Genomic DNA, 22,673 nt, shown 5'->3' on the forward strand with positions numbered 1-22,673 from the left:
TATTGTACCTAGCACACATGGTACCTTGCACATAGTAGGAGTTCAATAAATATTAAGTGACTGAATATGATATATTCTTGGAACCAACATATATTTTAAAAAGTGGTTATATTCTTGGATCAGGACACAGTCTGGCATCAAGTTACTGAATCTTTTATTTTAAATTTGTTGTGATACCTGTGCATCAATTAGTAATGGTACTTTTTTTTACTTTGTTCTATTAGTGGTGATTTACTCAAAATAGGAAGAAAAGCTCTGTATTCAATTTTAGATGAAGTTATTTTCAAGCTTTTTTCAACTCCTAGTCCAGTCATAAGAAGTACTGCTACAAAACTCCTACTGTTGATGGCTGAATCCCATCAGGAAATTTTGATTTTACTGAGACAAAGTACCTGCTACAAAGGTAGTGCATTCATTCTTTCTTTACTTAGGATTCTCAAAAAGAAAATTTTTATTGATGGTTTATGAAAAACAAAATTCTTATATTTTAAAGAGTTGATAACTATGTAGATAAAATTCTACATAAAAATTGGTATCAATTTTTATACCAATTCAGAAAAAAAAAAGTCTTTATATAATCAAGCTATCTTCATGTCACTACAGGTAGCAAGTGGAAGATACCTTTCTGATCAGATTGCAATGAATATTTACTCCCTCTCTGACAAAAAGATTATGTGTTGGATATACCATATAGTATAGTAAAATAATGACCAAAAAGATCAGTGACCTTAGCAAGACCAGCTTTAGTGGAGAAAATGGAGCTGTGCTTGAGAGGCCAGTAGCCCTTATGGTATTTTGAACTATCCATAATTACTCAACACTGTCTTTCCTCAAAAACAAACAAAAAAAATTGCCCTACCTCCAAATTCAAATACATATGTGAATTAAAAGTCAGAAATTTTGAAGATGAAAGGAGTAAGTGTATTAACATTCTTATATAATAGCTTTCATTTAACTGAGCATTTACTGTGTGTCAGACACATTCTATATACTTTACATGCATTAAAATATTTAATCTTCACAATAATCCTATGGGATAGATATTCTTATCCTTATTTTATAGATATAGAAACAGAGACATGGTAATTTGTCCAAGATCACAAAGGTAGTATATATATATTTTAATTGCCAAGCAAAGTTATATGTTATCTTTGTTTTATTTCTTTGCTGACCAGAGCCATATATGTATTATAACCTATTTTTCTTATTCAACATGGTCAGAAAATGGGATGCTAGTCTATTAAATATACTTATTAATATAGGGTGATACTGTATGGGAATTTTTAAAGGTTAGAATATAATATGATGCATTTAATACCTAAACTACTAGAAAGGTCTTTATCATTCTTGATGATTTTGAAGACATTGTAATAATGTACCTTGCATTAGTCATTACTGGGGGTATTGTAGGAATAGAGAGGAAAAGTACCAGTAATGGAGTTCTTTAGTTGATATTGTGCCAGATAGACATTTTCGAATTCTGTAATTCGATTCCTAAAGAAATGTGAATGTCCAACAGAGTCGTTATAAAGGAATTTTACCTGAATCCTTCTCCCTTTCTTTGACTTATATCTCAATAGCAGAACTAATTCAGGTTCCTGAAGATATTTTACAATTATTAATACTGCTGAGAACTTGGGTCTTGAAGAGAATATAAGGCATTAAAAGATCCATATAGTGGTTTCCCCAGTTATACACTACAAGGCAATTTCACCTTATGTATTTATTTTGAATACACACATTATAATACACCATTTCAAGTACCTGGAAATGGTACTTACTTTGTACCTTTTACTACTGCTATGTATTATTTTGGCATGAAAATGTACTATCTTAGTGTTGTAGCACTTCACCTATAATGTTTTCCCAGGAACCTATTGATTTCCCCCAAATTATATATGTTATCATATGTTTATATTTAATAATCTTTTTCAACTAATAATGACTAATAATAATCTGCATGAGTGCTTCCACAGGACAAGCTTTTACTGAATATGTGTCTGTAGTAATTTACCTTTAAAATGTTTCCACTTAAAGTATTTATTAAAAAAATTTATCTCTACTTTTTGATTTACCACAGTGATTCCATCCTCCTCCTCCTTTTTTCTTTTTTCATTAAAGAGATTGTCTAGACTGATTTTTTTTTTATCAGATCCCACAATTGAGCATGTAAGAATTCTCAGGAGGGAGGAATATCTTAAAGATTTCAACCTGGAAGTCTCTGAGAAAAGGAAAAAGAAAAATCATGTGATTAATCTTGTTTCCATTTGTTTTTAAGCCAGACTTTTTGGCTTCAAATTAATACTGATTAGATAACAAAATCATATTTTATTGTTATAATAATAGTTGTACGTTTTGCTATTCTATTTCAGGACTCAGAAGTCTACTAAGTAAACAGGAAACTGGGACCGAATTCCGTCAAGAACTTAGACAGCTCGTTGGCCTTTTAAGCCCAGTGGTCTGTCAGGAAGTAGAAGAGCAGGTATTAAGTTACAAAAAAAAAAAAATTGCATGATATTCGCTGACTGTATTAAACCTTAGTTTTCCTTAAATGTTCCTCACTTTCTTTCTCTTAAGACTTCAAGCAAAATACTCCCAAAATAGAAATATCTTTAAAATTTTTACTCAGTAGGTTGAGGCAGGAGGATTGCTTGAGTCCAGGAATTGGAGACTGCCCTATGATCACACCCATGAATAGCCACTGCACCCCAGCCTGGTCAACATAGCAAAACCCCATCTTTAAAATATAATGTTACAAAATTGTATCTCTCCGCCTTCAACCTGCTGAAAAACATAATTTCAATCTCCCATTTTCATCTGTTTATAGATACTGCCACATCAGTTTCACTCAGCATTTTTCATGAAAGCCCCATCTCTGATGTTTATCTTATTTTATCTATAAGCTATTTAAAATTTTAAAATTGTTTTTCCAAAAAAATCTCTAATGGTAGCAAACTGTATTTATGGTCACCTATGGCTACCCTTCTTGTTCTTTGAGATACAGCAATAACACCTTTTCCTTTGTGTAAGAAATGGTCTTAATAAAAATTATTTAGAAATTTGAGGCAGCAGGTTATTGATTATTTCATCATACTTCTTCTAGTATACTCAAAATGATGGCTCTAAATAGCCCATTCCAACAGGAAGAGGCATATAACTTTTTGATTTCCAGATAAAGACTTAAATATGGAAAACATCTAAAATGACTAAAGATTTTTTTAATTTAAAAGGAAAAGGGGACATTGTGTATCTAAAATCCAAAACCAAAAAGGCAATAAATTTAAAAATACAAGCAGAAACCATGAAAAGAAGTCCAGTAAGGCAGGAGAATGGGTTGGAGGAGGCTGGAAGGAAGAATGCAGAAGAAGGGAATTTCTTTTTTCTGTATATATGAACCATCATGAGTTTAGATTAATCTCAAAACTATGCATGTGCTCAAATTCATATTGATTAGGTAACAAAATCATATAAATCATATTTTATTATTAATAGCTGTACCCTTTTTCATTTCATGTGAGGACTCAGAAGTCTACTAAGTAAACAGGAGACTGTGACAGAATTCAGTCAAGAACTCAGACAGTTCACTGACCTTTTAAGCCCAATGGTCCATCAGGAGAATAGCATACCAAAAGCTTACAGAACTAGACAGAGATTCAAGCAACCATCCACAATGGTCAACAGAGCTTATAGTTTGAACCTAACTAGGTTGATTGCCTATTAAATAAAAACGTTAGCATGCTAGCTCAAAAAAGATTAGGAAAGGTCAGGCGGACTATGAAATCTTTGAAAAGGAAATGGAAGTGAGCTTATCCAGGGAGAATTTGGAGCTAACTAGACTATATCTTGAGTATGTTCTAGAAATTGCCTTATCGAGCCTAACATACCTCCTTTGGGAGGTAAGGTTTAATATCCCTACCCATCTTGTTAGAGCTGGAGATTAATACTTGCCCTGGCCTGATACTTTAAGAGGTATTTTTTTTTAAGACCTTCCTAGAGATATCTCTAAGTTGTTTTGGCATTTAATTTCAGAAACTACATCAAGCAGCATGCTTAATTCAAGCCTATTGGAAGGGTTTTCAGACAAGGAAGAGATTAAAGAAGCTTCCATCTGCTGTGATTGCTTTGCAGAGGAGTTTCAGGTAAAAAATTTTGGTGAAGGGATTGATGATCAGAGAATCTTACTAGAGTACAGTTGAATTGAAATTTAGGTGATTTTTAAAAAATTTCCTAGTATGTTTATTGTTATCTTTTCGTTCTTTTTCTGTACATTTCTGGGTACCAACACTCTAGTAACCAGATGCACTTTCAAAGCAAAGGACATAAGACAGGAATCTGATGTGTTAAATATACAATCCTATCCACTTAAGATATTTGGGGACGGGACAAGCCTACAAAGGTAGCCAACAATAGTTATATTATTAAACCCTCAAAACCAATAGTTATCATGATTGTGTATATATAATTATAACAATAACATGTATGCATATAAGAGTTTAAGTCTGTTAACCTGATTTTCCTGAATAAATATGGCATGGATGGATATCTTCATTGAATTATGATATAGTTTGGCATTTATTTCAAGTAGACTGAAAAGGAAATACTGAAGACATAGCCCACTTTCTGAAATAACTAACCAATCCAGATTCCCGAGGTCACAGAACAAGAAAAAGTAACTTAGCTGCTAGGTAATTTATGATAAAGAAGAACTGTTTCAGAGGTGACTTTTTCATGCAGCCTAACTTACAGCCAAGCATTAGTTCATTAAAATGAAACTGGCATTTTACAGAAGTTAGTTTTTTAAAGAAAACTGAAACTATTCTTTTAATAACTGCCGATGCATTTCTCAGTTATAAAAACATTTAAAAATAGCTCTGGGGTTCAAAATACTATGTAGTCACAGAGTTGAAGACATTGAAATCACTCTAGCTAACTGTGTCTCTTAGTGGGTATCCTATTAATTGATGAACGTTTTCTTCAGGGAAGAATTAAAGATGGATTTAAAATATTATTGGGTGTGAATATTATTGGTAGCAGAGAAAAGAATTAATTTTTAAATTTATATCAAGTGCCTAGCGTATGCCAGGGGATCCATCCCGTGGCAGTTTAACAGATTCGAGTTTGATCTCATTTCAGCAACTTACTGGTTGAGTGAACTTGGACAATGCCCCATCTCTCTCAGCCTCAAACTTCCAATCTATAAAATGAGAATAATAGTTTATACACTTGTATGATCAAGATAATGTAAAATTTGAGATAATACAAAGTTTTTAGCATATTTTCTGGCACTTAGAAAATGATAGGAGGAAAAATGCATATGGCACATTTTCTGTCCTTGAAAATTTACAAATCTAGCTAGACAAATAGATGCATTAAATAGATAACACTGAGAGGCAAGTGTTATCCGTCTATTATTACTCAAAGTTTATTGCCTATCTTACAAACTGTTTTTTTTTTTTAAAAAGCATTTCTGTGGTTAGATAAATCTGGGAAATATTGAGTACTTTTTGAGTCACAGTATATGTTTTTCTACCCAGAGCATCTGAAGTGCTCTTGGTATTGCCTTTGGTGGTGAATTCAGATAGAGTAAGTATTACTTATGGGTTCTACCTGCTATCATCCTTAGTTATCTGGCATCTTAAATTTAAAGGCACCCTTATACATGGATTCAGAGCATTAATGTTTAGTCCCACAATAGTTGCCAAATTTGCTCATATACTCTCTCTTTCAATATTAAAATCTCTATTTAAAAGTAGCCCAGGATTACAGATTTTTTTCCACTTCTAAGTGGAAAAATTCTATGGAATCTAATATTCCATTATTTTAAAATAGAAATTCCATTGCTTTCTTTATGTGACCAGAAGAGTTATAAAGATTTCCATTAAAAAAGATAAACGGTGAAGCAAAAATTATTTAAGTCTCACATTTTGTGTTTGTTACTTTTCCAGTATTTTTGCATTTGAGGTTCCAGAATATACTGAAATGTAGTTCTAACCTGTTGGATTCTATTTAATTTTTTAATTTTCAGTTTGCTCCAGTTCAGCACCTTCCCTCTTCTATTAGTTGTTACAGTTCATGCAAATGTCTCTTGCTTCCTTTATAGCTTGGTTTTTTTTCAAAGGTTATTTCTGTCTTTTTGTGCTCAGGTCTTATCTCAGTAATTTCCCCCTCCCCTGGTTTTGGGGGGAGGGACTGCCCACCAGTCACACTTATGGGTTCAGATTGATTAGTGTTCTTTAGATTCAGCAAGAGGCGTTCTTTTATAATCATACCCTTGCTAACACACTTTCATAGTGGTTTCTTTTTTATTTAGTCATTTCTCATATTCAGAAACTTTATTGCCTCTTAAGTACTCTTCTTCAGCAAGGTTTTCTGAAGCAGCTAACAGCTGCTCTAGTTCTATTAGAGAAACCTTACAATTTACCTACCTCTATCACAGTGCTGATTTTTAAGTGTTTTAATTAAATTTGTTGATTTCACCTTGAAACTGAGCTTCTTAAATGCAGAATAGTATCTTTTTTCTCTCCCTCTGAGGCACAGTGTCTTGGCAGCAGAAAGTTTGGTCAACTCTCACTTTAATGGTAAAAATTCAGACTGATTAAATGTAAATCATGGGATTTACTTATTTTCAGAATATGACATCTGATCAGTCATTTTATTTTCAGAAGTGTAATACAGAGGCCAGGTGGTCCAGTGCCTACTAATTCTTACAAAGAAACCAGTTGGAAGAATAGTTGTTTGATTTTTGAGTGATTATAGAAATTCTGAACAAAATAACTAGATGTTATTTAATAATAAATGGGGAGATTACATTTGAAATCACATCAGTTCCTAATGTTTTCAAACATGAAAGTAAAACATGAATCCAGTAAGCACATCTGTTTACAATTTAGTCCCTATTTAAATCACCAAATCTCACTTTTGTCCTTTCTGGTTTGTACTTTACTTCCACCTTCATGCTCCATAGTCTTTTCATTTTTGCCATATTTCGTAGCCTACATACCTAAATTGTTTCCCAAACCCAGTTTTCTGACAGATTAAATATTCTAACAGATGTAATTTTAATGATTACTATATTTTTCATACTAATAGTATGAAATGGTATTTAAAATATTGATGATGCAGTATTAAACACTATAATCTATAGTCAATTAGACAAGTTTGAAACAGAGGTAGTTTTTTGTTGTTGTTGTTTTGAGGTGGAGTCACACTCTGTCACTCAGGCTGGAGTGCAGTGGCACGATCTTGGCTCACTGCAACCTCCACCTCCCGGGTTCAGGCTCCTGCCTCACCTCCCAAGTAGCTGAGACTATAAGTACACACCACCACACCTGGCTAATTTTTGTATTTTTAGTAGAAATGGGGTTTCACCATGTTGGCCAGGCTGGTCTCGAACTCTTGACCTCAGGTGATCCACCCACCTTGGCCTCCCAAAGTGCTGGGATTACAGGTGTGAGCCAGTGCGCTGAGCCACAGAGGTAGTTTTTTAGAAACCAGTTTAAAAGGAGGCTGTGTTTAGTGCCTGCTCTCTTTTACTCTCTATGAATGGGTAAGAGATAAAACATTATTATCTGCATGCTGTATAACCCAGAAGTTTTGAAGCGAAGGAGTTCTGTAGAACAGGCAAGATGCTATCAGCTGTTCTTTGGGAAGGGAGAGGCCCTTATCTACTTCATTTCCAGCTTTCACAAAGAGCAAGAGACATTTAGAACTATTCAACTAGCCCTAGATCTTCTCTAGAACCTTTTGACACACATGCACTTTTGAGGTCTTCTCTATCTTCCATAAGAGAGATAAGAAAGAAGTTTCAAAACAAATTCTCTACTCTGTCCTAAGTAGAAAGCTAGAGAAAATTTAAGTTGTAATTGATGGAAGAATTTATGAGAAACAACCACAGGCACACAACATTTTATCAAAACAATTTAATCAAAATAAACTATTTTGAGTTGAAAATTCAGTTGAAAAATCATAATAATCCTCTCTAATTATACTATAATGAAGTCTGGCTATTAAGAGTATTAAGCTATAGCCAAGGTACCACAATTGTTTACAGTTTAATTCTAAGAATACAGTTTAAAAAAAAGATCTAAGAGAAAATGTTCTTGGGAGAGACACATGTCAAATTAAGTCTATAGAGTTTAAACTAGTTTATTCTGTCTCTCTTCTAATCCTCGTTTTCTTTTTCTGTGGGTATCTGAAAGCATTTTGAGTATATTTACTGTGAACTGACATTTGTAGTCTCCTTACATAGTGATACTGGAAGCAACAAAAACTAGATGGGAATGGCTAAGGAGAAATTTTGCTGAATAAAAGCAGGTAATACAGAAATGATAATTATATAAAATGTGGCCACATGAAAATTTTCATAACCAGTTTTAAAAGTAATGTTCAGTTGTCAATAATTGAGAAATAGGCATAAGAAGAAAATGAAAATCAACTGTAATCACATCATGCAGTAAAAATCACTTGAAATTTTAATGTTTTTTATTTATTTTTCTGTGCAAGTAAATGTAAATTTTTTGACACAATTTTGATCTCATCCTTCTATATCCTGATTTTCCTTTTACCTGACATTAGATCATTGATATATTCTCATGTCACTAAATATTCTTCGAACATTTTATTTTTTATAGTTCATATAATCCCATCCCATCAGGTGAATGAACCAGTATCTATTTATCCAACTCCCTGTTGTGAGACAAAGTTTGTTTTCAACTTGTTACTGTTGTAATACTGTGGAGAACATTTTTGAACAGAAGTTTTTACATATATATCTGATTATTTCCTTAAGAAAATTATTTGTAATGGAACTAATTGGTCATCACTTTTAAGGCTTTTTATTTATATATTTCAAATATTTTTCCAGACTTTTAATGCGTATATTCAAATATTTCTCCAGAAAGGTTGCACAACAGCAGCAGATGACAGGCTATTTTATCATACCTTATTAACACTAGAAATTATCTTAAAATTTTTTCTGTTTACATTTATTTGATTACCAGGAAGGTTATGCATTTTTCATATGATTTATGAAAATTATGTATAACACACTGTTTCCATCACAGATCTAAACGAACAAAGATGTTGCTGGAGATAAATAGGCAGAAGGAAGAGGAGGACCTCAAATTACGATTGCAGCTTCAAAGACAGAGAGCCATGAGACTTTCTCGAGAATTGCGACTGAGTATGCTCGAAATAGTTCATCCAGGTGAGTGGCAGTATCAACTCTATAAACATAAGAATATTTAGGTTATCTTTTAACAAACCAAGTTTTCTAGCTATATGATGATTTTTTAAAAATTTGGACTTTTGCCCTTTTTCTCTGTTTTTTAGATAAACTTTATTAAATCTTCTGAGTTCAAAAACGGTTACTATTTTTTTGATTCAGACCTATTCGTTGATGATGAACAATCTGCCCACCAGGTTTTTTTTCTTATCCTTCAGATAATTTAGTGAAACATAAAAATTTATGCATAAAGATAGCTGTTAGAGACACAAAGATACTTCTTGAACTGAAATAAGGAGTTGGAATATTATCACATTCTGCCATCAGAACTTAACTCATTCCTTAGTACAAATGTTGTGACATCTTCTTTCTGCCTTTGACAGACTAAGCTGAAATTAATAATAAGGTGTGGTCTGAGAGGTCTTAGTGGTTTCAATATTATCTTCAAGTTCTTTTACCTGTCTTCTTGTTATTCAATCCAGGGTCCTTCACTAGCCTTTTATTTCACTTCATCTCCATTAAATATAGATGTTTTCTAGGATTCCATCCTCACCTTATTCCTGTCATTTTGTTCTTCCTGGGGTATCCATCCATAACTACAGCTCAACTCTCAACTGAGTGCTGAGCAGTCTCAGATCTGGTCTCTGTCTTCACCTACTCTCCTAAGCTCTTAGAGGAGAATTGCCCAATAGAAATTTTTACAAAAATGAAAGGTTGTACATCTGTACCATCCAGTAGGGTAGCCAGTGGCTAGAGATGGCTACTGAGTATTTGAAATGTGCTTAGTGCACTGAAGTACCTGAATTTTAATTTTACTTTATTTTAACCCAAGTAACCACTTGTGGATAGTGTCTACTCTATTGAATAACACACCTCTGTACCAACTGCCTATTGGATCCAGCTTTACCTGGATATCCACAGGCAACCCAAACACCAAAGTCATTATCTTACCCCTCAGATTTCCTTTTCCTTTATTCCCCATCTCAGGTAATGGCACCAGTAACTTACTCAGTTTCCCATTTGAGACATCCTAGAGTCCTTTCCCTCTTTAACCTCCATATCCAATTGATCATTAAATTATATCAGTTTATTATACTCCCCCAAATGCACTCCCCTTTTTATTAACAATTCTAGTGCCTTATTCTGTCATGTATGTACTGTGAACCCTGGGCTGTATGCTGAGCAACTCCAAGAAAGCAAGAAGAAAGTCATCTATATAACTGACTGAGTGACTTAAGAGAAATTTGGAAGCATGTAGAGAGAACACATACACACATTTTGCCCTTTCCCTCTGATGGTACTGAATGACTTCTTAATCGTGTGCTTAGGATTCTTGTTTTTTGGTTTTTTTTTTTAATGTTTTTAGTGTTGGATTTTCAGCCATTTTATTATTACTCTACCACAAAAATATTATATGAGTTCTTTCTCTAAAGAGGCTGCATAATCTGGGAAAGCTTTGTTTCTAAAATCTTAGAACCATGGTAAAATAATAGAATTGGGAAAATTAGTGAACAGTATTGACAAAAATAAAAAGAAAGCAAGATTATTATTATCATTGTCCTGATTCCAGAACTTAAGAAAGCATAGCAGTGAGTATGTTGTAATAGTGTCTATCATCTTTTTAGGTCAGGTGGAGAAACACTATCGGGAAATGGAAGAGAAATCAGCATTGATTATCCAGAAACATTGGAGAGGGTACAGGGAAAGGAAAAATTTTCACCAACAGAGGCAGTCTCTCACAGAGTATAAAGCAGCTGTCACACTTCAAAGAGCAGTGAGTCTAATGTAGTGAAAAGAGCTCTGAATCAAGAGGCAAAAACATGAGTTCAAACCTGACTTTGCTAATTACCTGTTGTAAAGCCTTAATCAAGACACTTAGTTTTCTTGAGCCTTAGTTTTTTCTTTTGTAAAAGAAAACCTCCTTACCTCTGGCCAAGCTGGTTTAGACACTCAGTCGTTAGTACTACCTTAGAACCTTGTACATCATTTACTATACTGCAATGTTGTTTTGTTAATTATTTCCCTTCTTACTTGGGCTGTGAGTTCTTCAGGAATAAGGAGCTAAGTCTTATTGTTGTCAGCTCATCACATGTGCTTGATATATGAATAGATGTTTACCTTTACCCTTTTCACTCAGTTGTTATATGGATCAGTTACCCTAATTCATGGGAATGTATTTTGTAAATTACAAAGTTCTGTGCAAGTGCAGCATGTGATATTTGATTTTTTTAATGCACAGATATTAGGTATATTTAGATCATTATAACATTTTAATTGTAGAATTATATATATATATATATATATTTTTTTTTTTTTTTTTTTTTTTTGAGACGAATTCTTGCTCTGTTGCAAGGCTGAAGTGCAATGGCGCAATCTTGGCTCACTACAACCCCCACCTCCCAGGTTCAAGCAATTCTCCTGACTCAGCCTCCTGAGTAGCTGGGACTACAGGCAGGCACCACCACGTCCATCTAATTTTTGTATTTTTAGTAGAGACTGGGTTTCACCATATTGGCCAGGATGGTCTCGATCTCTTGACCTCGTGAGCTGCATACCTTGGCCTCCAAAAGTGCTGGGATTACAGGCATGAACCACCACGCCCAGCCTCATATTCTTAAATAGCAATCTTTCTGTGATCTCTCTAGAACATAGTACTATTTTGTTGCCTTGGAAAAGCATAGCACAAGGTGGTTTTTAAAATTTAATGACCAGTTTTCCTAACATCCAGTTATTCTCTTATACATGGTTAACTTTCATATTAGGATTTCGGGTCCTATAGCATTTAGCTTAACAATCCCTTATTGAATTTTTAGGTCAATTTCAGTTTTCTACTGTGATAGATTTTGAACAGTCTCTGTCATTAACTTTTTACAAAGTTTTTTCTTTTTTAATCATCCAAAAACATAGTAGAATAAATACTAGAGAAATAGGAAGAGATGCCTGCCTCCTACTCCTTCTTCAGACTCTTCTGGGGATCTCAGGTTGTATGTGCAACAAACAGTCCTGCACCATCACTGAATCACACATACTCCTGATATTTACCTTCTGCTAAACAAAGTCATCTAAGGATTAACCAGTTGATATCAGGGTTGGAGACACTTCCTTTGGAGGAATCTTTGGCTTCTTTCTAACACTTTTAACTCATAAATACCTCCTTTTTAAAGTCTTCCCTGTCATAGAATTAGGTGGGCCCTTATTAAGTTGACTTACTACCTTGCCTGATTTAGATGACCCTAAATACTTTGTAAAAGGATCCTCTACTATAAAGTGAAATATCCTGGTTTGCCTACCATTTCTTAGAGAAAAAAGTAGGGGTCATTATAAGAATGTATCTGAAGGCTATGAAGGCAAAGTTGTTTTGGCTTTTATACTTTCCAGTGGCACGAAAGGAAGATTAGTCGCATTTGCCTCATATCTGCTAAAAAAAGGTAATTGAGTCTCTGTTTAAGAGCAAAAAGGGATGGGTCAAGGTCATGTTTATAGTCTTTGCATCTCAATAAAAAAAAGGAATGAGTCTCTGTTTAAGAGCAAAAAGGGATGGGTCAAGGTCATGTTTATAGTCTTTGCATCTCATTAGTAAAAATAAGATGAAGTCAAAGCGAAGTTAGCCAAAATGGAAAAGGAAATAAGAGGATTACTTTTTTTTTTTTTTTTTTTTTTAAGAAACATGGTCTCACTCTGTCACCCGTGTACAGTGGTGTGTTCACAGTGCATCACAGCCTTGAACTCCTGGGCTAAAGCGACCCTCCTGCCTCAGCCTCCCTAGGTGCTGAGATTATAGGTGTGAGCCACCATGCCTGGCCAAGAATTACTTTCAAAGAAGGAAAAGAGAAAGAAAAATGGGAAAGTACACTGAGAAAAGAAATAGAAAAATAGAGAAAATTATAGCAAGGCAATAGTCAATAAAGGATACATTTTGCCATATTTTTAAAGCATCCTTTTCTTTTCTTTTTTTTTTTTTTTTTTGAGACAGAATCTCTCTCTGTCTCCCAGGCTGGAGTGCAGTGGTACAATAATCATAGCCCACTGCAGCCTTGATCTGCGAGGCTCAAGAGATCCTCCCGCCTCAGCCTTCACAGTAGCTGGGACTACAGGCTTGCACCACCAGGCCCAGCTAATTTTTTTTTTTTTTTTTCCAGTAGAGATTAAGTCGCACTGTGTTGCCCAGGGTGGTCTCCAACTCCTGAGCTCAAGTGATCCTCCCGCTGCAGCCTCCCAAAGCGCTGGAATTACAGGTGTGAGCCACTGTGCCTGGCCTAAAGTATCCTTTTCTAAGACACACTAGAGACCTGCACTGTTCAATAAAAGAATCATTAAGCATATGTAGCTGGCTATGAAGAACTTGACATGTAGCTAGTCCAAATTGAAATGTGTCATAAGTATAAAATACCCACAGATTTTGAAAATGTAGCATGAAAAAAAGTGTAAAGTATCTCATTAATACTTTTTTATATTGATTACATGATGAAATACTAATATTTTGTGTGTACTGAGTTATATGTTTTATATAACTCAGTAAATATTGTTTTGCCCATTTTTTATTTTCTTAATGTGACTACTAGAAAATTTAAAATTACTTATATGACTCACATTATACTTCTGTTGGCACTGCTACTGACCTTGCTAAGAAAAAAATGGGAAATAATTCATTAGCCTCATTGAAAGCAATATACCAGCCTGGGCCATGTGGCAAAACCTCGTCTCTATTAAAAATACAAAAATTAGCCAGGCATGGTAGCATGTACTGGTAGTCCCAGCTACTCAGGAAACTGAAGTGGGGAAAATCACCTGAGCCTGGGAAGTTGAGGCTGCAGTGAGCTGTGATCACACCACTGCACTCCAGCCTGGACAATATGAATGAGATCCAGCCTGAAAAAAAAAAAAAAAGTAATATAAAGGAGTAGGAATATCCTTTCAATGAACTTGTCCCTCAGGAAGAACCAGTTATTAGTGTCCTCGGCAGGAAAAGAAAGGCTAGAACGGTTATCCACCTTCTGTTCCTCTCTTACTTGATGCAAAAACAGAGGCATTGTTTCTCCAGTAGCTAAAAATTGAGGAAATTTACTAAAAGAGAAAAATCAATGAAAGGGGAGAATAGAAGGAAAGAAGAGAGTCTCAAAAGAAGGATGCAAGCACAGTTGAAAACTCAAGTACCATACTGAAAACAAGGCCGGGCACAGTGACTCAACGCCTGTAAATCCCAGCACTTTGGGAGGCTGAGGCGGGAGGATCACTTGAGTCCAGGAGTTTGAGACTAGGCTAGGAAACATAATAAGACTCTTTCTCTACAAAAAATTAACTGGACTTGGTGGCGCACACCTGCAGTCCTGGCTACTCAGGAAGCTGAAGTGGGAAGATCACTTGAGCCCAGGAGGTTGAGGCTGCTGTGAGCCATAATCAAGCCACTGCATTCCAGCCAGGGTGACAGTGTGAGACCCTGTCTTTAAAAAGATACCAAAAAAGTAAAGGGTACTAGGGAAATTTTCTAAACCACTTCCTAGTGCCCACTCTTAAATATCAACTAAAAAATAATTATCACTGAATATCTAAGGAAAGCCAAAGACAAAACAAATGGAATAAAACTACTTGATAGAATAGAAACATTGCAGGTATAAGGAAAAAATGTTTTTAATCTGTTATTAATATCCACAGAGAGATAAGGAAACATAATATATGAAACAAAACCAAGATACTATATAAAAGGGAACACAATAAAATTCGACAGGGAAAACTGAAAGACTAATAAAAGGACTGTGGGAGAAAAGTTAAAGAAATCTCACAGAAAGCAAGGAAAAAAGATTTTGCCAGAGGCACACATCTGTAATCCCAGCTACTCAGAAGGCTAAAACAGCAGGATGGCATTAGCTCAGGAGTTCTAGGCCAGCCTGGTCAACGTATGAAATATCATTAGAAAAAGAAAAAAAGGTAGAATCTTTAATTTAAAAAATAAAAAAACAGATGGATAGAAAAGACTACCAGTCTAGGAGGTCAAACAGCCAAACATTTGAAATCAAGAACAAGAAAAAACAGAAGAAAGTCAAATAACTGAAGATTTCCCAGAACTGAATGTCACAAATTTTAGATTAAGGGGACCAATTAAGTGTCCAATACAGTGACAGAAACACTTCCACATTTGTTTCATAATACTGTGAGGTGTACTAGGAACAAAAGGACTTCTTGACAGCAACATTGGAAGCTAAAAAGTATTGAAGTGAGACTGTCATATATTTTAAGGAAAATGATTTCCAACTAGAATTCTATACCCAACCAAATTATTAATTAAAGATAAGGACAGACCAAAGACATTTTTAGATAAGAGGGAATAACCTGAGAAAGAAAGCAACATGTAATCCAAGAAACACAAGGGAAAGATGAAAAGTAGTCACCGAGATGATGGTGAATGGAGACCACAGGATGACAGCTATGCCCAAGGTATAGAGAGCAGGTCAGGAAGCTCCAGAAAATGTGTCCAAGAAAATGAATTTGATAGAATGCCGGATGTATTTTAATGTGTTGAAAATTAGGGCAGAGTTTATAAAATATAATTGGTAGTATGGAAAACAAAGCATGGGAGAAAAGAGAATTAATAATTCCAGAGAAGATAAAAATGTGCAAGGAAGGAAAAGTAATTATAGTATACTATATTGTTCAAAAGTGAATAGCCTTTATGTGGTCATAATTTTGCAAACATTGAACATTAATTTAACTAAAATTATGATGTAATAATATAGGACGGATGGGGAGTAGAAGCAAGTGAAAGCTAAATTCATACATTTCATACAAGAAAATCAATAGGTAATACCTATATCTGAAAAAAAAATCACAGAAAAATAGATGGAGCTAAATGTCAAAAGAATAAACTGAATTAAATTGTTGCCCTTGAGTCAGGGGACAGGGTAAATGGGTAACTCTAGTAAGAATTCTAGTAATTCTTACGAAGCTGACAAATTAAACAATAGCATTCTAGTAATTCTTATGAAACTGACACATTAAACGATAGAGTTATATCAGCAAACTTTTCTGGGAAGGGCTATATAATAAAATATTTTAGGCTTTGCAGGTCATGCAGTGTGTCACATGTATTCAGTTATAGCACAAAAGCAGCCATAGCCAATAGTAAACAAATGAGCACGGCTGTGTTCCAGTAAAATGTTATTTGTAGAGGTGGGGTGCGATGCCTCCCATCTGTAATCTCAGCACTTTGGGAGGGCGAGTCAGGTGAATCACAAGGTCAAGAGATCGAGACCAGCCTGGCTAACATGGTGAAACCCCATCTCTACTAAAAAATACAAAAATTAGCCAGGTGCGGTGGTGCACGCCTGTAATCCCAGATACTCTGGGCTGAGGCAGGGGAATTGCTTGAACCTGGGGGGTTGAAGGTTGCAGTGAGCTGAGATTGTGCCACTGCACTCCAGCCTGGTGACAGAGCGAGACTCTATCTCAAAAAAAAGTTATTTGTGAACATTAGATTTTGAATTTCATATAATTTTACATGCCACCAAATATTCTTTTCCCTTTAAATTATTTAACAATGTAAAATGAAAAAACAAAACAAAACAAAAACACGAAAACCAAACGACACACACATTTTTAGCTCTCAAGCCCTATGAAAACAGGCAGCAGGCTAGATTTGGCCTGTGGGCAATGATTTGCTGACCCCTGCTTTAAATAATGTGAACATGTAACTTTGATGAAAATAAAAACAACAAAGACACGAGAAGAGTGAAAACAATTGGGAAGAATAATTGCAAATTTGTCTCATATCATGCCTATTACAAAATTTCTTTTTACCAGAGTCCATTCTGAAGGACATGGGAAATAATTCAGACAGAAATATACTGTCTCCTAGGTATTTACAATCCTGTAGGCTGTGTAGAATTAAGGCCCCTTTTTTCTATAGACATAGAATCTGTCCTCTAGGGATCAAGTGACTTGCCCAGAATCATAGTTTATAAGGGACTAGAATTGAGACTAGAATCTATTGCTTTTTTTCCTCTTCATTGCTTACTGCACAAATAGTACGTTACTATATCCTTGTAAAAAGCACTACAGAAGACTGTATATTTTCAAAATCACTATTCTCCTGCATCTTGTCACAGTTCCATTCCCCTCCTTATACACACTCAGAGTTAATCAATATTGCAGTGTGGTCACTACCATATGTTGTAGTGAGAAAATAGTTCTATTAGTTAGGGGAGAAAAATCACAAACCTTCAATTTTTTTTTTCCTCCAGGCACTTAAATTCCTAGCAAAGTGCCATAAGAAAAAGAAACTATTTGCTCCTTGGCGAGGACTCCAAGAACTCACTGATGCACGCCGAGTTGAACTGAAGCAAAAAGTGGATGACTATGTCAGAAGACATTTGGTATGTAGGCTTCTGTGCCATATCAGTATTACGTTATTCCAGTGCATGATATTGATCAACAAAACAGTGTCTCTCATATATATGTGTGTGTGTGTGTGTGTGTGTACATTTATTGCTGGTATAAGGTAATGCATTGACTTTTCCATAGAAGTAATGGTATATCTTTTTATAGTTACATAGCCATAGAGGTATAGTCAGTGGTGAAGGAGACTCTGCTTTAAATCAGTTTTTTCCCATACTACGTCAATAAGACTTGTTCATTGCTTCTTTTGCAATAGTACAGTAAAACTGGAACGATTTTGAACCTTCCAGAAAGAGTATATGTAATTGTCAATCAATGATTATTCATTCTTACATTTGTTGGACTGCTAATGTACCTCCAGAAGCCAATAAGATATAGCATTTGACTATTTGCCTCTTATGATCTTACCACAAAAATACTGCTAGCACCTTTATCCCAATAGAAATGTCCATATCTTTGACCTTCTATGACCACAGTATTGCAGGTCACATGTTATTCACTTCTCCCACCTGAATTCTTGACCATCTACTCCTATGTGTCTCCAAAGGTCATTTCCCTTTCTGCCTTGGGAGTAACTCATCACTCCTGTCATTAATTTTAATCACCTGCACCTTTGCTGATTACTTCTCCTTTCTTTACTCTTACAGCTTCTCCCATGCTTTCACACTTCTGTAATTTTATAGACAAAGTTGGCAGTTTATACATTTCAATCTATCAGAATTATTCCCTCATTTGAACCAACCACTCATAGTGTATCTTGGTACTTTTCATGAGTTTTGTTGTGATTGTGGTGGTGGTGTTTGTGCCTGAGTTCATTCTCTCTCTCACACACACACACACATACACATACACACAGATACACACACACACTTCTCAAATCTGAAGGTTCTGGATAACTGATGTTAGAGGTTTGATGTGATATTTAGGCAGTCCTGTCATTCACCCTTTCATTCCTCCAGAGCTCCCAAAATGAAAGGACTTTTTGTAACAAACAAAAACCACTATACAAATGGAAATGAAGTATAAATATATTAGTAGCTGAGCATGTATCTGGTAATCACTGGAACACAGCAATGGTAAAACCTGAATTGGATAGCATAGCTTAGTCCAGGAAGTGTAAGCAAGCCCTCTTACTTTCCCCTCCTGCTAATCTGGATTTAGGGACCCAAAACCTAATGGAGTCTGTGGAGAAAGAGAGGAGGAAAAAACCACCCTTCTATGTCAGGCCCTCTGTGATTACCATAAAGAGGTAGACAGTGGAAAAAGTTCTGACATTTGTTTCTGGCCAAGATGAAGTAACAGGGACTAGATTTACTTCCTGCCTGAAACAACCAGAAAAAGAAACAAACATAAACAGATAAAAATGTATGAGATAATCGTTTTCAAGACCCTGGACATCACACAACAAAGAACAATAATTCTGAGAGGGAACAAAGCGAGCCCTATAATTACCCCAGCTTGCTGCCTTGAAAGAGTTTTTAGGCCATAGCTCAAGGAAGAGAAGAGCTCTTTAGAATCCTTGAGTTAAGGAGATGGCACTGAGAGTCTGGTGACACCAAGGAAGCTAGACTTCATAGAACAGAGTACCAGAGCAAAAGAGAGCTGCAAAGAGAGAGAACCCCAGATATCTACAGAATCTACCCCTTAAGTATTCTCCAGAATACTAATCAGCATGTATATGTGAGGAAATTATCTAAAGCCAAATTTTCCAAACAGTCATCTGAAAAGGTAAGACGGAAGTGTGTCTGGAACTCACATAGTTCCAGGAATAGTGCCTGTTCCCATCAAATACGCTGGAGAAACTCATAATTCACAGGGTATTGTGAAGCGTACTCAGGAAGACCTTCCCTTAATAGTAGATTATGATTAGCCTAGACAGCTCCATTCTGCCAAACAAATTATAAAATCAAGAGTCAAAAAAAGATTAAAATGTTTTCATGTAATTTAACAGCATTCCAAAAAAAGACTCAAAATTTTAAGAAATGTCAAAATATCCAGCACCTAACAAGGTAAAAGTCATAATGTCTAGCAGCTAATCAAATATTAAAGGCATGCATGGAAGTAGGAAAATAGGACCCATAATGAGGAGGATATTCAATCAAACCAACCCAGAAATTACATAGATGTTAAAATTGGCAGAGAAGGGCATTAAAACAGTCATTATAACTGTATTCTATATGTTCAAAAAGTCAAGTAGAAATATGGAAAATATTTTTAAAATACCTGAATCAAACTCCTAGAGATAAAAACTTCAAAGTATGGTGTGAAAAATATACTTGATCAAATTAATAGCAGATTAGACTTTGCTGGATGGAAGTCTAATAATAAATTAATAATAAAGGTGAAGCCGTAGTAGTAGATACTGCACAAAATGAGTCACAGAGAGGGAAAAAAGAGAAAAATATTTGAAAAGACCATTACTGAGCTGTGGGACTGTAAGTGACCCAATAAATGAAAAATTGGAATCCCTGAAGGAAATGTAGAGAAAAATAATGGCTGGAAACTTTCCAAACTAAAGATGATAAGCCCGTACCAAAACCAGTTAAGGCACAGGTACATGGAAAAAACTGTGCCAAGGAATATCATAATCAAAATTGTCAAACCAGTGATACAGTGAAAATCTTAAAAACAAAAAAAATTTTAAATGCTATATAAAGACAAAAATTACATTGCTCAGTAGGAACAGTGCAAGCAAGAAGATACCTTGCTTTAAAGTATTGAAAGGAAAAAAAGTTGTCCAACCTAGAATTCTGTACCTGGCAAAAAAAATTGTTAAAAAAAAAAAGCTTTTTCAGACATACAAAAGCTGAAAGACTTGATCACCAGTACACTTGCACTACCAAAAAATAATTTAACATTCCAGAAATGTTATTATAAAATAATATAAACTATTATAAGATGTTAAATTTCTGGAATGTTAAATTATTTTTATTTGTATAGATTGAGGGAGTAAAAATGCACATTTACATGCCTATATTGCAAGCTCCTACCCAGCAAAATAAACAATCAACAGTAAACAGCCTATAGAATGGGAAAAAATAGTTGCAAGCTATACATCTAACAAAGGGCTAATATCTAGAATCTACAAGGAACTCAACTCAAGAAGAAAAAGAAAACATTAAAAAGTGGGCAAAGCCAGATGCTGTGGCTCATGCCTATAATCTCAGCACTTTGGGATGCCAAGGCAGGAGGAATACTTGAGCCCAGGAATTCAAAACCAGCTTAGGCAACATGGTGAGACCTGGTCTCTACAAAAAATTTAAAAATTAGCCAGGCATGGTGGTGCCTGTCTGTGGTCCCAGCTACTTGAGAGGTTGAGGTGGGGCGATCATTTGAGCTCAGGAGGTTGAGGCTGCAGTGAGGCATGTTCATGCTACTGCACTCCAGCCTGGGCGGCCGAGAGAGACCCTGTCTCAGAAAAAAAAAAAAAAAAAAAGTGGGCAAGAAACATGAACAGACATACAAGTGGTCAACAAACAATGAAAAATGCTCAATATCACTAATCATCAGAGAAATGTAAATTAAAATCATAATAAATAACCATATTATGCCAGTTAAAATGACTATTATTACAAAGTCAAAAACAACAGATGTTAGCAAGGATGTGGAGAAAAGGGAACACTTAAACACACTGTTGGTGGGAATGTAAATCAGAAATGTTAAGTTCTTCAAGGTGTAAAACACTTAACATTTCTGTTTAAAATGATGCCAGGAAAAGATACCAGAGAGAAATCTGGCTCTACATAAAGAAATTAAGAGCACTGGAAATGGTAATTACAACCATGTGTCACATAATGAATTTTCAGTCAGTGTTGGACCATATATACAACAGTGGTCACATAATATTGTAATGGCATATTTTTACTGGACATTTTCTATATTTATATATGTTTACATATGCAAAAACTTACCATTGCATTAAAATTGCTTACAGTATTCAGTACAATAACATGCTGTACAGATTTGTAGCCTAAGAGCAATAGGGTATACCACATAGCCTACATACGTAGTAGTCTATACCATTTAAGTTTGTGTAGGTACACTCGATGACAGGCGCACAGTGACAAAATCACCTAACAGCACATTTCTCTGAACCGATTCCTGTCGTTAAGCAAGGCATGACTGTATTTGGGTAAAAATACAGTAGTCCCCCCTTAATCTCAGAAGATGCATTCCAAGACCCCCAATGGAAGACTAAAACTGCCGATAGTACCGAACCCTGTATATATCATGTTTTTTTCCTATACATACATACCTATGATAAAGTTTAATTTATAAATTACACACAGTAAGAGATTAACAACCACAGTAATAAAGTAGAACAATTATAATAACATACTGTAATAAAAGTTATATGAATGTGGTCTCTCTGTCTCTCTCAAAATATCTTATTGTACTCTACCGCAGGTAACTGAAACCACAGAAAGTGAAACCTTGGATAACTGGGGGATTGCTATACTATTGAAAGGTTCTTATACTATATATGAAGTGATATGTTATCATTTGAAGGTAGATTTATAAGTTAAACATGTATGGTATGAACCTTAAAGCAACCACTAAAATTTAAAAAACAAAGAGTTATAGCTAACAACTAATAATAAAATAGCTAATAAGCCTACAAAAGAGATGAAATTGAATCATAAAATATACTTGATCAAAAAAGGCAGAAAAAGAGGAAAAATAAAGTGATGGGACAAAAAGAAACCAAAATGATAGACTCAAACATGATTGTGTCAGTAATTACAATAGCTAAAAATGGTCTGAACACCCCAATTAAAAAGCAGAGTAGCAGACTGAATAAAAAAGCCTGATTATATGTTGATTACAAGAAACATACTTTAAATATGAAAAAAGGTGGAACAAGTATAATGATAAAGGAATCAATTAAGAGGACATAAGAATTTTAAATGTTTATATACCTAATAACAGTGCTCCAAAATACATGTAGCCAACATGAATGAACCTTGATGACATGCTAACTGAAATAAGCCAGATACAAAAGGACAAATATTATCTGATTCCACTTATCTAAGATACCTAGAGAAGGCAAATTGATAGAAAT

General features: G+C 34.9%; 1 protein-coding gene across 2 annotated transcripts in view; it reads left to right on the forward strand.

Moving 5' to 3' along the window:
- IQCB1 (IQ motif containing B1) overlaps positions 1-22,673 on the forward strand; it is a 76,873-nt gene that overhangs the window by 43,441 nt on the left and 10,759 nt on the right. For both annotated transcript variants that reach the window (XM_033211060.1, XM_033211061.1), the window contains exons 8-13: positions 225-403; positions 2,373-2,482; positions 4,030-4,139; positions 9,063-9,205; positions 10,849-10,997; positions 17,458-17,589. In XM_033211060.1, the coding sequence (XP_033066951.1) occupies positions 225-403; positions 2,373-2,482; positions 4,030-4,139; positions 9,063-9,205; positions 10,849-10,997; positions 17,458-17,589 (823 nt within the window). The remainder of the gene's footprint in view (positions 1-224; positions 404-2,372; positions 2,483-4,029; positions 4,140-9,062; positions 9,206-10,848; positions 10,998-17,457; positions 17,590-22,673) is intronic.

This window comes from Trachypithecus francoisi, unplaced genomic scaffold (genome assembly GCF_009764315.1).
Source record: "Trachypithecus francoisi isolate TF-2019V2 unplaced genomic scaffold, Tfra_2.0 Lachesis_group0, whole genome shotgun sequence".
In the NCBI taxonomy this organism is placed as follows: Eukaryota; Metazoa; Chordata; class Mammalia; order Primates; family Cercopithecidae; genus Trachypithecus; species Trachypithecus francoisi.